The sequence below is a fragment of the Rhamphochromis sp. 'chilingali' genome (genome assembly GCF_963969265.1).
Source record: "Rhamphochromis sp. 'chilingali' genome assembly, chromosome: 2".
In the NCBI taxonomy this organism is placed as follows: Eukaryota; Metazoa; Chordata; class Actinopteri; order Cichliformes; family Cichlidae; genus Rhamphochromis; species Rhamphochromis sp. 'chilingali'.
This window is the reverse complement of record NC_137930.1, coordinates 61,880,500-61,895,291: the sequence shown is the minus strand read 5'-3', so window position 1 is coordinate 61,895,291 and position 14,792 is coordinate 61,880,500. Positions and strand designations below refer to the sequence as shown.

The 14,792-nt window shown below is 41.0% G+C and overlaps 2 protein-coding genes across 5 annotated transcripts in view; one reads left to right on the top strand and one right to left on the bottom strand.

The window, feature by feature from the left end:
• Positions 1-14,792, top strand: part of LOC308383426 (uncharacterized protein) — a 43,174-nt gene that overhangs the window by 9,249 nt on the left and 19,133 nt on the right. The gene's annotated exons all lie outside the window — the stretch shown is intronic.
• Positions 5,844-10,453, bottom strand: LOC308383415 (uncharacterized protein). 4 transcript variants are annotated; one of them, XR_013969142.1, is made up of 9 exons: positions 9,672-10,451; positions 8,784-8,862; positions 8,451-8,572; positions 8,285-8,353; positions 7,763-8,126; positions 7,535-7,636; positions 7,085-7,173; positions 6,809-6,987; positions 5,844-6,463 (listed from the first exon to the last, which is right to left on the bottom strand). XR_013969142.1 is itself a non-coding variant. In XM_080861341.1 (9 exons), exons 3-8 carry the CDS (start codon positions 8,569-8,571, stop codon positions 6,930-6,932), a joined length of 924 nt encoding a protein of 307 aa, XP_080717467.1. In that variant the 5' UTR covers position 8,572; positions 8,784-8,862; positions 9,672-10,449; the 3' UTR covers positions 5,844-6,463; positions 6,809-6,929. The 4 variants fall into 4 exon arrangements, 1 of the variants encoding a protein (XP_080717467.1); XR_013969143.1 differs by having other exon boundaries at positions 7,085-7,316; positions 9,672-10,450; XM_080861341.1 differs by having other exon boundaries at positions 7,085-7,316; positions 7,535-7,614; positions 9,672-10,449.

Genomic DNA, 14,792 nt, shown 5'->3' with positions numbered 1-14,792 from the left:
GAAAATGTTCCAAGTAAAACTGTGTTTGCAAAGGTGAAGAGGGGCTATTTATAGACTTTCGTGGCAGCGAATTTGACGTCAGCGCTCTTTGAGCCTTTGATCCTTTGTTCGATCACAGGATCACATGACAGCTGTGCGTAATTCTGCGCATACTCAGAGAATACCCATTGTGACGCACGGTTTTGTTTTGTTTTGAATTTTTTTAAATACCCTGAAAACAGTCCAAAAAGTGTTGCCAACTTAGCGATTTTGTCGCTATATTTAGGGAGTTTTCAAACCCCCCTTAGCGTCGTTTTTTTTTTTCTAAAAAGCGACTAGCGACAAATCTGGCGACTTTTTCTGGTGTTATTGGAGGCTTATTTATGACGACTTTTGACGTGAAAGCGCTTGTTGCTCTCAACAAGCAGCGGGTGCTGCCGTGGGCACCTCGCTCGTGCCAAAGCGCTCACAGGCGGAGGATAGTCCTCCTCCAGCCGCTGTCAGGGCAGGAAATGTTCACGTGCGTCCAAACTGCAAATGAATCGCGCACGAGCAAAGCCGCCGCTCCCGCATTGACTGTAACGCAGTCAATTCTTCTTTTACTGTTATGCTGTTTTGTGGATCACAAGGTTTAAAACTACTTGTAAACACACACACAGTAACTCCACCCTAACCTGCAGCTGCAGCGCAAATAACAACGAAAATTGTTTGTAAACGTGTCCTGGAGTTTACAGGTGCAGACAGTGCAACAGCTTCCAGGTCATTTATTCTGCCAATATGGCAAGAAGGTCATAACTGCTTCAAGCACTGTCTATATCAGGGGTAGGCAACGCCAGGCCTCGAGGGCCGGTGTCCTGCAGGTTTTAGATCTCACCCTGGGTCAACACACCTGAATCAAATGATTAGTTCATTACCATCCCCCTGGAGAACTTCAAGACATGTTGAGGAGGTAATTTAGCCATTTGAATCAGCTGTGTTGGTTCAAGGACACATCTAAAACCTGCAGGACACCAGCACTCGAGGCCTGGAGTTGCCTACCCCTGGTCGTACACAATGTCCATGATATTGTTTAATTATGATTTCAAATTAACAGTTTAAATCATGTGAATTGTTTTATAGACATTAAAGCTTTAATATGAAAGGAACAACTCTTTTTATCTAGCTGTAGTGTCACTTTTCAAGAAAATCTCACATGGTCAGGTGGGAGACATTTGATGAGCTGACACTGAATGACCTTTGTACCCTTCCTCAGTTCTGCACTCAGTTCTCCAACTTTTGTTATGGTTCAGTCTGGTTTGCACTTTTCTGTGAAAGGAGTAGTAAACTCTACTCTTCTAATATAGCAAATATTTTAGTCTTATACTTTAGAGTATATTAATTGGTTTTCTTTTAAGAATACACAAGAAGTAGACTGTATTGTTATATTTACATTTACCTTTGGGGCAGAAGCTTAAGCTTTTAGTCTTATATTAGTGGATCCATCTAATTTCTGACTCATTGTCCAGTTTGGGGTTGTGTTGGAGCTCTGCTCAGATTCCTAGATCAGCAGAGAAAACCATTCACACCTTTGACCAGTTTATTATCACTCTGTATATTTTATTTTATTATTTTAAATATTCTACTTATTGTTTACTCTATTTAATTTGTAAATATGTGTACACACACACACACACACACACGTAGAAAAATATTTAGTATACACATCCAGAAATGCATATACTATTATATATTGTACATATATTTATTAGTTTCAGATGTAGCCATTAAGTTTTTGGACTGTGGGAGGAAGTCTGAGTATGCAGAGAGACCACACAGTTTTAGGGTGAACATGCAAAAGAACAAGAACATGACACTAATCACGCTTGTGTTTGCTCTGCTCTTTGTGTCCAGCTCCACTCATGAAAAGAAAAGCAGAACTAATATTACTGTTATACAGGGCCAAGTCTACCTGAGGCACAACACGCTGTCAGAGGATGCCCCCATCACCATCATATTGAAGGTAGGGATGATTTTTTTTTATTTTTTTTACAGAGGACTGATCCTCACTGCAGGCATCACTGTCTGGTATGGGAACATCACACAGGCAGAGAGGAAGGCTCTGAAAAGAGTCATAAAGACTGCAGAGAGATCACAGGGACAAAACTTCCTTCCATGTAATCTGTATGTACAATGCTGCCGAAAAAGAGCAGAGGGAATTATCTGGGACTCACCATCCAGCTCACTCTCTGCTGAGACACAAAAACTGTACAAAGTGAGACACAACAGAGCGGACCGGATCATTACACACAGAACAAGGTTTTTCAACAGCTTCTTCCCCGCCACAGTCAGACTGATGGCAAAACAAAACACTGGACGCGTGAAATAATACAACACTACCTCACCTCACTTCGAATGTACAATGTGATAAATCACTGTCTGTTTAATGTACAATATGCTTACTGAAACTGATTTGAGAAACAGGTGCAATATTAGGTAAAATATTCTAAATATCAAAAGGTGCAATACTATGTGTGAAATACCCAGAATGCTATTTGGATTCTCGCCAGCAAATACGTGCATTACCACCCTCTCTGTACAGAGTTGTCATGTAGGAAATACTATTAGTAGATTGCTCTATTTTTCGCTTTATGTCTACTTTTTACTTGCTTTATTTCCACCTCTCAAAAATGTAACTTGTAACTTACCCACAGAACTTGTGAACGGTTCAGAAAATATAACCCACAGGATTTGAGAGAAAAGGGACCAGTAAGTGCAAAATGCAAACTTATTTCAGGCATTTCAGGTTTGTTCCTGCAGCACTTTCTAGAAGCACATATGTAGCCTAGGGTTGCTTACTGTGCCCATTCTTAGATGGGTCTTTAAACCACCGTAAAACTACACTCATACATGAAGAATACAAAACTCAAACGTCATTAAAAACCTAGAAAGGATATGATGCAAGGGACAAAAAGTTAAAAGGAGGGACATAAAGCAATAAACAGCAATAAACTCAAAGAAATCTTTTTGACTTTTGATCTTCACCTTCTTGCTGAGTGTTATAAGAGCACTGCTGCCTCTCATGTTTGTGCAGGACATCTGAAGCTACAGCCAGTGTTTGGCTGGCTTATCGTAGCACAGAGGAGGCCTCTACGTGCTAGTAGTGCTGATTTTCTAACACTGGAAAATAACTCAAAATGTTAGAAATATTCCAGTGTTAGAAAATCAGCACTGCTCAGTGTTAGCCATTGTTAATCTTCAAAACTGACTAGGTTACTTTTAAACATATAACACTGTCAAAAGTGTTACAGGTTTTTTTTTTTTTACAGCCACTAGGACACATTTCTCAATACTTAGGTCACTTTTGCAAAACTCTTCACACAACTCCTCTAACTGACCTTCAGCTTGGCAAAGCAGTTCATTTCACATTCAAAATGCACTACAACTACCAAAACACTTTATTCAGGTCTCAAATAAACTCATTCTTCCAGAACACTAGCAAAGGTTGACAGCCGACAAACACACTTTGTCACCCACAAAACAATGACCTAAAAAACACTAACAACATGTAGCATTACACAGTGTTTTCTTGTGTAAAACAAGGACACATCTCTGTTTATAATTTCAATATATGTTACTGGAATGAATCAGACATCATGTATTTATGTTTATGTTTATGTATTTTTATTTTTTTGCACTAAGTAATCCCAAAATACAAGAATTTGTATACACACCATCCACTGATACACATACAATAGTAATGCTATTCTACTCGGTCTTCTCCATTTGGCCACAGGTTCTCATCCACATCACATCTTATGTCATCTAGGGCGATACACCTAGGAAAGAATCTCCTGGCATGCCTGATCCATCCCTGGCAATCTTCTGCTGATATTTCCAGGCATCCAGCATTCATTGCATCCAGGAGGGACATTTGATCATGTGGATGATGGTGGTAAAGCTTCCACCGCCATGAGGAAAAGAATTCCTCTATGGGGTTGAGGAATGGAGAGTAAGGTGGGAGGAAAAGAGACTCCATTCTGGGATGGGCTGCAAACCACTTGGTGACTGCACGGGAGTGATGAAATGCCACGTTGTCCCATACAATTATAAATGTTGGCTGATTCCTTCTCTCTGCATCCCTTTCCTCACCTAGCACAACCCGTCCATAGAGATCATGCAGGAACGCAAGGAGCCGTTCAGTGTTGTATGGCCCAATTAGTGGTCTGTGTAACAGCAGTCCATCGGTGGATATTGCTGCGCACATTGTGATGTTGGCACCCCTCTGGCCTGGGACAGTCACTGTGGCTCTCTTCCCAATCACATTCCTCCCTCGTCGCCGTGCTTTGGCCAAGTTGAAACCTGCCTCATCCACAAAGATGAAAATGTGGTGCGTTTGCCTGCCTTCAATCTCCATGACTCTCTAACATAAATCCACAAGGCAACATAAGCTGTTACAGTAGTAAATTTGTAAAAATTGTCTTTGTGTGTGTTTGGTTTTGTTCAAAACCAGATCTGTATTTTATTGTGATCTTACCTGGACATACTGGTTCCTGAGTTGCTTGACATGTTCAGAGTTCCTCTCAAAAGGCACAGTGTACAACTGTTTCATCCTGACCTGATGTTTTTTCTGGACTTTAGAAATTGTTGTTATGCTTACACTGTGAATATTTGCGAAAGTAACGTTGTCTGCCAAGACTCTGTCTAATTTCAGTGAGTTTTATCCCATTGTTTCTGATGACCATATCAACAATGGCAGTTTCCTGCACATCAGTGAACATCCGTCCTCTCCCTCCTATGTGAGGTAACTGTTGAGTCCTAAGCAGAAATGCAACAAAAATTACACAAAAGCTTATTTACTTCTGAAATGTGCAAATGCCCCTGCAGAATACAAGTTACCTGTTGGTTTGCCGGAAAACTCTAACAATAGATGCCACTGTAGAGCGTTGCAGATTTGGCTGCACTCTCTGACCAGCCTCTCTCATTGAGTGACCATGATTTACTACATGATCAATTACAGTAGCTCTGATCTCATCTGAGACTACAGCTCTTGATCTTCCTCTTATTCTTCTTCCACCACGCATACCTCGCCCCCTCCCAGCCACTCTTCTTCCTCTTTCAGCCACTTCTCCATTTCTGGCTGGGTCCATGTTTACATCACAAAACAAACCTATTCAGCAGTTGTCTCCTTTTGTAATGAAATTGAAGGCGTAACACCTGTGTAGATGTTCATCTACAATGAGAATCAGCTGTTGCTGGTTAAACTGCACTTTTAGATTTAAAATATGTTTCAATAAAATATTGCTGTTGAATTTTGCTGTCTTATTCAGTTTTGCATTGTGTTATTGTTTTGACCATAAGTTTAAGTTTTGAAAACAGTATGTAAGTACATGCAAAATGTCCTGTACGTACAAAGATTTTTGGCAGTTGTGTCTGAGTGAGAAAATAATTCATGAAATTTGAGAGATGTAGTCATTGAATGCATTTTGTGCCAAAACAATGATAACTGATCCTCAGTTTAGCCCACATAGACTTCTGTTGTGCTCACTGTGTGAGGAGTTTTGCAAAAGTGACGTAAGTATTGAGAAATTTGTCCTAGCGGCTATAAAAAACTGTAATTTAACACTCAACAGTGTTGTATTTAACACTCAGAGGTGTGGACCTCTATAGTGTTAATTTAACACTGGAGATTTTGCTGTGTGCTTCCACAGCTAATTTAGAAACTTATTCTCATTCTCATGTTTGTGTGACCTGCTGCTCACCAAAAGGATCATAAAAGCAGGAAGCTTACCACACAAGAAACAGATCTGTCATGGCTACTGAATGGACTCACGCACAGACAGTTCTTTCTCAGAGAACAAAAGGAGATTTATTTACAACAGGGATCACCTCAGTGCTATATATATATGTACAGTGAGTTGGGAGGGGGGTCCAGCGCTCCAAGGAGAGAAGGAGGGGGGAAATCCACACACACGCTTCCTCTTCCACACAGTCACCGCCACAGCTCCTCCGCACACTCGCTCCAAAACTCCACACACGCTGCCACACCCGGGCAGGTAGTGATGGGTCGTTCTGTATCGAGGCTTCGGAGCGTGTGTCGAGTAATGGAGGGGGCGTTTCCGCGAAGCGCGTATCGAGGCTGCAGTATACCTCGCATTTCCAAGTGTGAGCTTTTGCATGCATGACGGAGAGAAAAGGACGCATTGACAAGAGGTTCCTCAGCTCAGGGCACTGCTGAGCCACCTTGGTTAAATAGGGGGAAATATTTACAGGCCACATCGGAGCAAAGGAACGTAATATGTCCTGGGAAGCTAGCTGCCAACTTCCTCTGGAGAAAAAGAGGGTAAGCAAAGATCTCCCCTCGAAACATGTTCAATGCAGCTAAGAGGACTCCGTGGTGACAAACAGCTATTTCCACGCCCTCTTCATCCAACTTCCCAGTGGACTTTTTGGACGACTCCTTTGCTGCAGTCCAAGATGAAGATCCGCACAACCCTTTCCCTGGGACCTATACACCCAAAGATTTTAACATAAAAGACTCGGCATGATTAAGCCCTATCAGGGACAAACTTTTTAAAACAAATGCATAACAATTAGCTGAATTAGCCTTAAGTCACACGAGACCTCATATCTCCCCAGGACAGCACTGACAACACAAAATAAAAATCATGTTGTTTTTTTTTTTTTTATATACACATGGTGACAAAATTAAGTACACATTAAGATAAAGTAAATAGTATTACGACAACACTAAGAGAAAAATAAAATAAATATCCATCCATCCATATATGTATACACACACACATCTTTCTACAAATCCATATTTGACTTATGTACACAATGCATAACGTACCTTGCATTAGACTGAAAGCGATAAAGCTTGCGGTTTCCATCAACTGAGACGGCAAGCATGTCTGGAGTGCAGGCAGGGCAGCTAAAGCATGGCTCCTTGCACATCCTGTCCACCTCAAACTTTACAGCACTCCACTCCAAGAAACTTTTACTGAAGGCATCAGCTGATATTCGGCCAGTCTTTTACATAGAGGACATACAACAGAATATTCAAGGACAGTCATCATAAACATTGATTTACACAATTTCCTTAAACTTGGCAAATTTAGAAACTCACCCTTCCAAAATGGCTGTTCGTTCATCCAGCACTTTGACAAATGCCTTAAGTGACATCCCTGGTGCAGCCTTCTTAATGTCATAGAAAGACTGAAAGACATCCATTGAAAACAGGGTGCAGAAATTTAAGGTGCCAGGCCAATATCCACTACCCAGGATGTCCTTAACTGAGGGGGACCACATTAGGCCACAGCTGGTGCAGCTCACCACTGGCAGTGCAAGGTTATAACGGCCTTTAGAAAGGATCAGGATAAATTCAGTCATGGCTCAAAGCATTCATTTTTTTCATGTTGTTTTCAAATCGGTCTGGTAAATCCAAATGACCTTTGACAGGTGCCCACATATACTGCAGGCCGAGGGTAATTCAAACCAAGATAGCAATGCACAATTTGCAATAAAACCTCCAAACACATCTATTGTGTATGTAGTGTGTGACAAAAGGGCAACTTACCATTTATGGTTACAAGAGCCACAATTGCGCCGCGTGAAACCTCAACGTTACCTGCTGGGCAGTCACACACATGTTCTGGCCTTTGCACAGGCAACAGCCGAACTAACATTAAAACACACAATATATATATAAAAAGGAATTGGAAATTAACTGATACACAACAAATATACAATAACAGCACCCACTCATAGTACATAGCAAGAAATGCATAAGACTTAAAAACCGTACCTAAACTGTGATGAAGGCTGCAAAAACCCTCCTGTTACTGCCTCTCTGTTGTGCAGGACAAAGCGTGTGTGAACTGCAATATCACAGTCAGCACAAAGGAATGGGAGAGGCAGGCAGTCCAGACACCTCACAACTACTTGTTTGCCACACTGACACACACGGTGTGACTGTGGATCCAGAGTAGCTAACATATTATCTATAAGACAAGGCCTGGCCTCTTTCCACTTTTGCGAGGACACCATATTTCTGATCGCCCAGTGAGTAGCAGCTGACTCAGACGACGTCTCACAAGTCATGGCTGCGTCCTCTTCTCCATCCTCCAACAACTGAAGGAGCTCCTGACGAAGCACCTCAGTTCCATACACTAACAGAAAAAAAATAAAGGAAGAAACTCTTCCACAAAGTGAAAAACACTCTAGGCAGTATGTTTCTTAGGACTGCACAAAAGCCCTGCCTAACTCAACTATAACAACAAATATAAAAGTAAACAGAAATCACAACATATACAAGAAGGTAAAGTACCTTTTGTTGGGTTGACACTGGCAACATAACTAGGTTCTTCACGTGGACATTGATGCTGCTCTCTGGACACTGGGAGGAAAAAAAGAGATTGAAGAATATTTACTTACTGAAATTCTTTGGTGAAAACAAGTTGTGAGATAAAATCATTGGTTGTGTGAACACTGACCACGTGGCATGCAACTAGTACATCGACTGGTTGATGGTCTTTGAGGAATAAAATCTCCCTGTCTGTCTGTCACGTGTTTTCCAGCGCACTGGTCTTGGCTGAGGTTCACTCTGTGCATCATTCTACGCAATTAACAAGGAAAAAAGGGAACACCTAAAATACAGTCCATAAAGCAAAGATTATCAAACATCTTAAGTTAACCAACTTAATTTGACATAAACTTATATATACACATATATATAAAAAAAATTCAAATAATATAACGTTTACTCCGTACAAAATATTAGACAAGCGTGTTCCCTCTTTAACAACTGTTTCCACTAAAAATGTTACCTGCATATCTTGAAGGAGTTCGTCAGCAGCCTGAAGCTCTTCCTCCAGCTCGGGATCCTCTGAATCGCTCATTTTCAAGCTAAAGAGGAAAGAGATTTTTGCAGAACTCTGTGACATAAACGCATAACTAACGCAACTCAAATGATTTTCAGTCTTGGCGCTCCAGTTAACGTTAGCAATTAACGTTAGCATCATCAGTTTATAAAAAGCTAGCAGAACTCTAATGCAAAAACTGCTTTACGCACCATGTGAGGGTATTTTGCAGCACACAAGTCCTTTAACGTTTGTAATAGATTTAATCCATCATCGTTGGATTAAATGGCTAATGCTGCAGTAGCCACGTGTAGTCGTTACCAAGCAAGCATGCTGACGGTAGCTGTAGTCATTTTTAAATGCATTAAACCGTTTCGAGATCAGTCACCTCTGTTTGTTTGAAGCTTTTATGAAAAACAAACTTTGAAACACACATCAAGATCCATCCATCCATCCACCCATCCATTCGCTTCCGCTTATCCTTTTCAGGGTCGCGGGGGGCGCTGGAGCCTATCCCAGCTGACATAGGGCGAAAGGCGGGATACACCCTGGACAGGTCGCCAGTCTGTCGCAGGGCTAACACATAGGGACAGACAACCATTCACACTCACATTCACACCTAGTGGCAATTTGGATTATCCAATTAACCTATCCCCACAAGCTGCATGTCTTTGGACGGTGGGAGGAAGCCGGAGTACCCAGAGGGAACCCACGCAAACACGGGGAGAACTTGCAAACTCCACACAGAAAGACCCCAGCCTGATGGTGGAATTGAACTCAGGACCTTCTTGCTGTGCGGCAACAGTGCTAACCACCGTGCTGCCCTATTACTTTAAATATGTATTTTTTACATACCTGCATTAGAATCAATCAGTTCCGCCTCATTTTCTTATTCTTATAAATGGGTCTCTCCATTCTCCCATCATCCTTTGCTTACACAGGTTGCATCTGATTGGTTGGAGCCGAGCACATCCAAAACTAACAGGAGTGGTGGATGAATCTATAAATGTGTTTTACGTGTGAAATGAAAATAATAAACCTAACAAAGGATTATGTACGTTAAATCTGAGCACTTTCAGCTCGTGAATCAGTTTGGAAAACACTGTGTGATGGCCACAACATGAAGCGATTTTATTGTTGCATTATCAGTGATACTTTCATGTGTTTTTGTTGAGAAATGTTAACGATGTCCATTAAAAGAAAGCATTAAATTAGGGAGAAAAACCCGTTCGCGGAGAGGGTCCCCGGTTCTCCAGTTAGATTGTGCTTCACAGCGTCATGTTTCGCTGTGACGGGGTTATTATTGGAGTAAATGGATGGCTGGAGCCTCTGCTCGAAGCGTCTCTGATCGCGCGAGCGGGTTCATATTGGAATGAATTGACAACCCACAGCGTCACATAAAAACGGGGAAGGATACCTTTAGCGTCAGCATGAGAAGTTAAGGGACGCGACAAATCATCATTATTTTACGTGTCGGGAGTGAGAACGGGTTGCCATTTCACAAGCCTCGCACTTCCGGCCTTAGCGGTCTTTGAGTACGCGGCCCTTGAGGACTTTAAGGCTGCAGACCCTGAATTGGGATACAGCCCATATGTGATAGACAACAGGAAATTCGCATGATCTGAGCATGCGCAGAATGATCCACAGCGCTCCTTTGATCTTCTCAAACGATCACTGTGACGTCATATTCTTTGCCACTATAGTGGCAAAGAATATGACGTCACAGTGTCCATAGTCTATAAATAAGAGCTCGTTTAACACAGTTTACTTTGGAGCATTTTCAGAAACCAGGAACCTTTCAAAAAGCTAATACACCGTGACACTGTGCGGTCAATTTAAAAAAAATGGCAGAGGAAAGGTTAAATAATTTACGCTCTGTACCAAACATTGATCAGCATTTTAACAGACTGAGTGGTACAACGCAGACGTTGATTACAAAGGCTCAGATAAAGGAAGAGGGTCACCTTAAGGCGATAAGGAGCCTTCGTGCTGAGGTGTGCGAGGTCCAAAGTAAGGTAGATAAACTCATGCAGGAGAAGGATACCTTTAGCGTCAGCATGAGAAGTTAAGGGACGCGACAAATCATCATTATTTTACGTGTCGGGAGTGAGAACGGGTTGCTCCAAGCCACAGAATGAGACGCTTCAGAAAACATAGCAGGACCGAGGATATCTGTGACTCGTCCTCCCCTTTCCTCTATTAATGTGTTTTCTCTTTTGTGATAAATGAGTTCAAATAAAAGCAGCTCCAGCTTTTCAGATATTTTAAGATAAAATTAAAAATTTTAACTGGATCTATGAGGGCCGGCTGGCTTTTGTATACAGCACACCAGAAGGTGACCAGAAACTTGTCGCTCCTGACATGGGCGTCACTTATGGCTGCTGTAATGGCATTTGAGCTTCTGATGAGGTCACGCATGAGGCGTTTTCATAGTGAGACACGAAACGAATGCTGAATGAAATAATTTGAAATGTTTCTGCTGAGCTATTTAACAAGTCAGCAGCGCCGCTGTGTGGCCAAATGAGCGTACTGCATCAGAAATCAAACGAGTCGCTGAAAATGAGAGATGTGGATAGTTTTCCATTGTTTCTACTGCAGGACGCTTCGCAGAGCATCACGCACACAGACAGACAAACGTCTTTTTAAATAAATGATATTAAAAGGCTGACTGATGTTAATCAATGATGTAACAAAGTAAAAATACTCCATTACTGTACTCACAGAGTTACAGTATTCGAGGAGTCTCCTGAGAGCTTTGTTTTTACACCAAACATCTGAAGTCAAACGTCTCCACTTTCTCCCCCCTCACATTTCCAAAATGAGCTTCTTACTTTAGGTTTAACACATTTGATATGAATCATTTATTTTGTGGCCACACACCGTCCTGATTTCAAAATGATTTCAGCGTAAAACGATCCTGCTGGTGAATCATCAACAGTGCTTATCACGCATGACTGATGTAGTAGAATAGAATTAGTAGAATTCATGCATCATTTAATGTATCAAATGAAGGATATGTTTGAAGAAAGAGTTTCTAACAGTGTCTTTTTGTTCCTTACAGTAGTTAACCGTGTAACTTTAACGTCTCAAACTTTAAACTTCCAAACCACCAGATTCTTTTAACATTAAACAAAATACTGTTTGTAAATATTAGCTTTTATTTCTCCATATAAAATGAAACAGAAGCTTTTCAGGTATCTTGGAGGCATTTGTGATGAGATGAAAAGATGTGGAAATCTGTTCAGCATGGCTTATTTCTGTGTATCCTCAAGTGGCAGACCCAAAACACGACCCACATTTTAGGATTAGGATTTCAGTTTATTGTCAACACACACGGGGTGGCTGTAGCTCAGGTGGTAGAGCAGATCATCTCTGACATTCACACAGAGTGTGTGTGAATGTTACTTAGAAAGCACCTAGAAAAATGTGCTTGTGCGAATGGGTGAATGCACAAGTTGTGTAAAGAACAGTAGAAAGAGTAGCTCTATAAGAACCAGTACATTTGCCGTTTACCATTTACATGTATAAATACAGATAAGGCCAGTATAAATGGTGGAATAATTGGGCTGTTTATATCACCCGCTGCAGTGCCTTGCGGTCAGCAGCCGATCAATTCCCATGAAAAAGTGGTCAGGATTCTACAGAGCATCCTGGTATTACCTCACCCTGTGAGGATTTTAATATGTCAGATTATATTCTTTTTTTTTATACATTTGTCAACAGAACACAAGTTTCCACTGAAATCACAGAAAACATACCTGACAGAATCCTTTGGTTGTTCCATATCCACCTGCACAGGAAACACTGGCAGGAAGACCAGGCCAGTGTTTCTTACAGACCTTTGGTTCGATGACAGACACGTCCACCACCGTCGGCTCATCAACAGGTTCGCCACCTGAAACACTTGATTTTCTTTTAGGTTTATTTCAGCACGTGGAGGCTGAATTGTTTGTACTCTGTGAACTAATCGAACGTTCACACACAACTGGAGACACAACATGAAGTAAAAAATAGAAACACATTTTCATGTAAAAACTCTTTTAAAAATATAATTATTCTACAAATACATCACATGAAACTGATGCTGCTTTCAATGATGTCATTAGCATGTTCAGTGTTTTGGTATCCTTCATGGATTTCATTTTCTCTCAATCTTTATTTTGGGATGATCAGTGTGTGCGGTCACTGTGTGAGTAATCATTGAGAGGGAATTAAAAATGTCAACAATTTTAAACTGATATCTTTATTTCTCATTAGGCAATCGTCACAAGCAGGTTAATGTCAGCATTGCTGTAACCAACGGCTGTCAGAAGTCAAAGGTCATTTTTATTTGATGCTATTGCACTTAATTGTGTTTTATTTTCCCTCGAAATAACATCTGCCTTATCAATAACTTAGAGTGATCTGATCAATAAACACAAGTTTGAAAAAGTTTGTTTTTGGATGAACTTCATGAACAGGAAATCTAACTCACAACCGGTCACAGTGTGCAGCAGTGAGCACAAAGTCTTCAGTGATGAGGAATTCTCCACAGACATGTTGACCCTTGTTATTCTGAACTGATCCCATGTAGGGTATCGAGTTGTCCGGAGCTTTTGTTCCATGAATAATTCCTGTTGAAAACTCTGGTAAATTAAAAAAAAAAAGAAGATGATAAAGTTAGTGTGCCGTTTACAGCCGTAAGATAAATCAGATATATTTGATGTTCACACTGATGCCTTGTAGACATGGTAGAAAACAAAGAAGAAACTTGTGAAGACAGTGCATGGTGCCAGCAGGAAACTCAAACTGTCCTTTACTCAGTAGAAAGACTTTTATACATCACGCGTCTTAGTTTGAAGGCTGGTCTATCGTTATCATCTCGACTTCCTGTCATGCCAACCTCTCTGCAGTGCAGGTTTGATGTACCATTATCTAATGTCAAAAGGGGGATGGTGCGTTACAAAGCAGCGAGAGAGACAGAAAGGCAGCAGAGTTCAGGTAAGAGTTGGATTTTAAATACAGGGCTCTGTGTGCGGGCAGGCGGAGATGAGGATCCAAATGCAGGACTCAAACACAGAATTGTAACTCAAAACCTCAGCTTTATTGCTGGAGAAATTAAAACATGAACTGAACAAGGGTAGTGAACACGAAAATACTGAACACAGTATAAAACACACAGGCATAATCCGACGGTACGATGCAGCACTGAGCAAGGGCAAACACAGGGCTAATATACACAGGGAAGTAATCAGGGAATGGAAAACAGGAGGGAGACACAGCTGGGAGAGATTGGGGCTAACGAGTCAGGGGATCGAAGCTGGACACACTGACATAAGACACAATCCTTCAAAATAAAACAGGAAACAATACACACTAAACTAAGACACGGACAGAGAGAGACAGACTAGACACTGAACTAAACCAGCAAAAAACATGAGAACACAAAACCTAAGAACTAATCCCTAAACAAGAATAACTAAAACATAGATTAATAATCATCATCATCATAACCAACAAAAGCACCACAAGAGAATAAGAAAACTATCCATAATGCAAAAACACACCAAAACATAACAACTCAAAATACTGGGTCAAACTGACCCAGAATCGTGACAGGTAAGGAGATGTCATTTCAGGACTTAAACCAGACTCTAAGAAATTGCTGTGTCTAATTTTGCGATGCTGCGAGTAACAAACTGGGTTCAGTTTGGAGGTTGAAGAGGAACTTTCCCTCGCCAGGCCTCGACAGCCGTCTGTGTTTATCTCATCTCAGTTTATCTCACGCAGCGCAGGGCTAAATTTAAAATTATTAAATACTTAAGACAATGTATATTCTTCTATGAAAAAAAATACAAGTATTCATTTAAGCAAATAAACAGAGCCGTAAGAGATGTTTTTCAGAAACTGTTGTCTTTATTTTGATTTGCAACTAACAAATTTTTTAAAAATTTGTAGTTTTTGTTGTGCTCTCTATTATGTGAACCCCTCACCTAA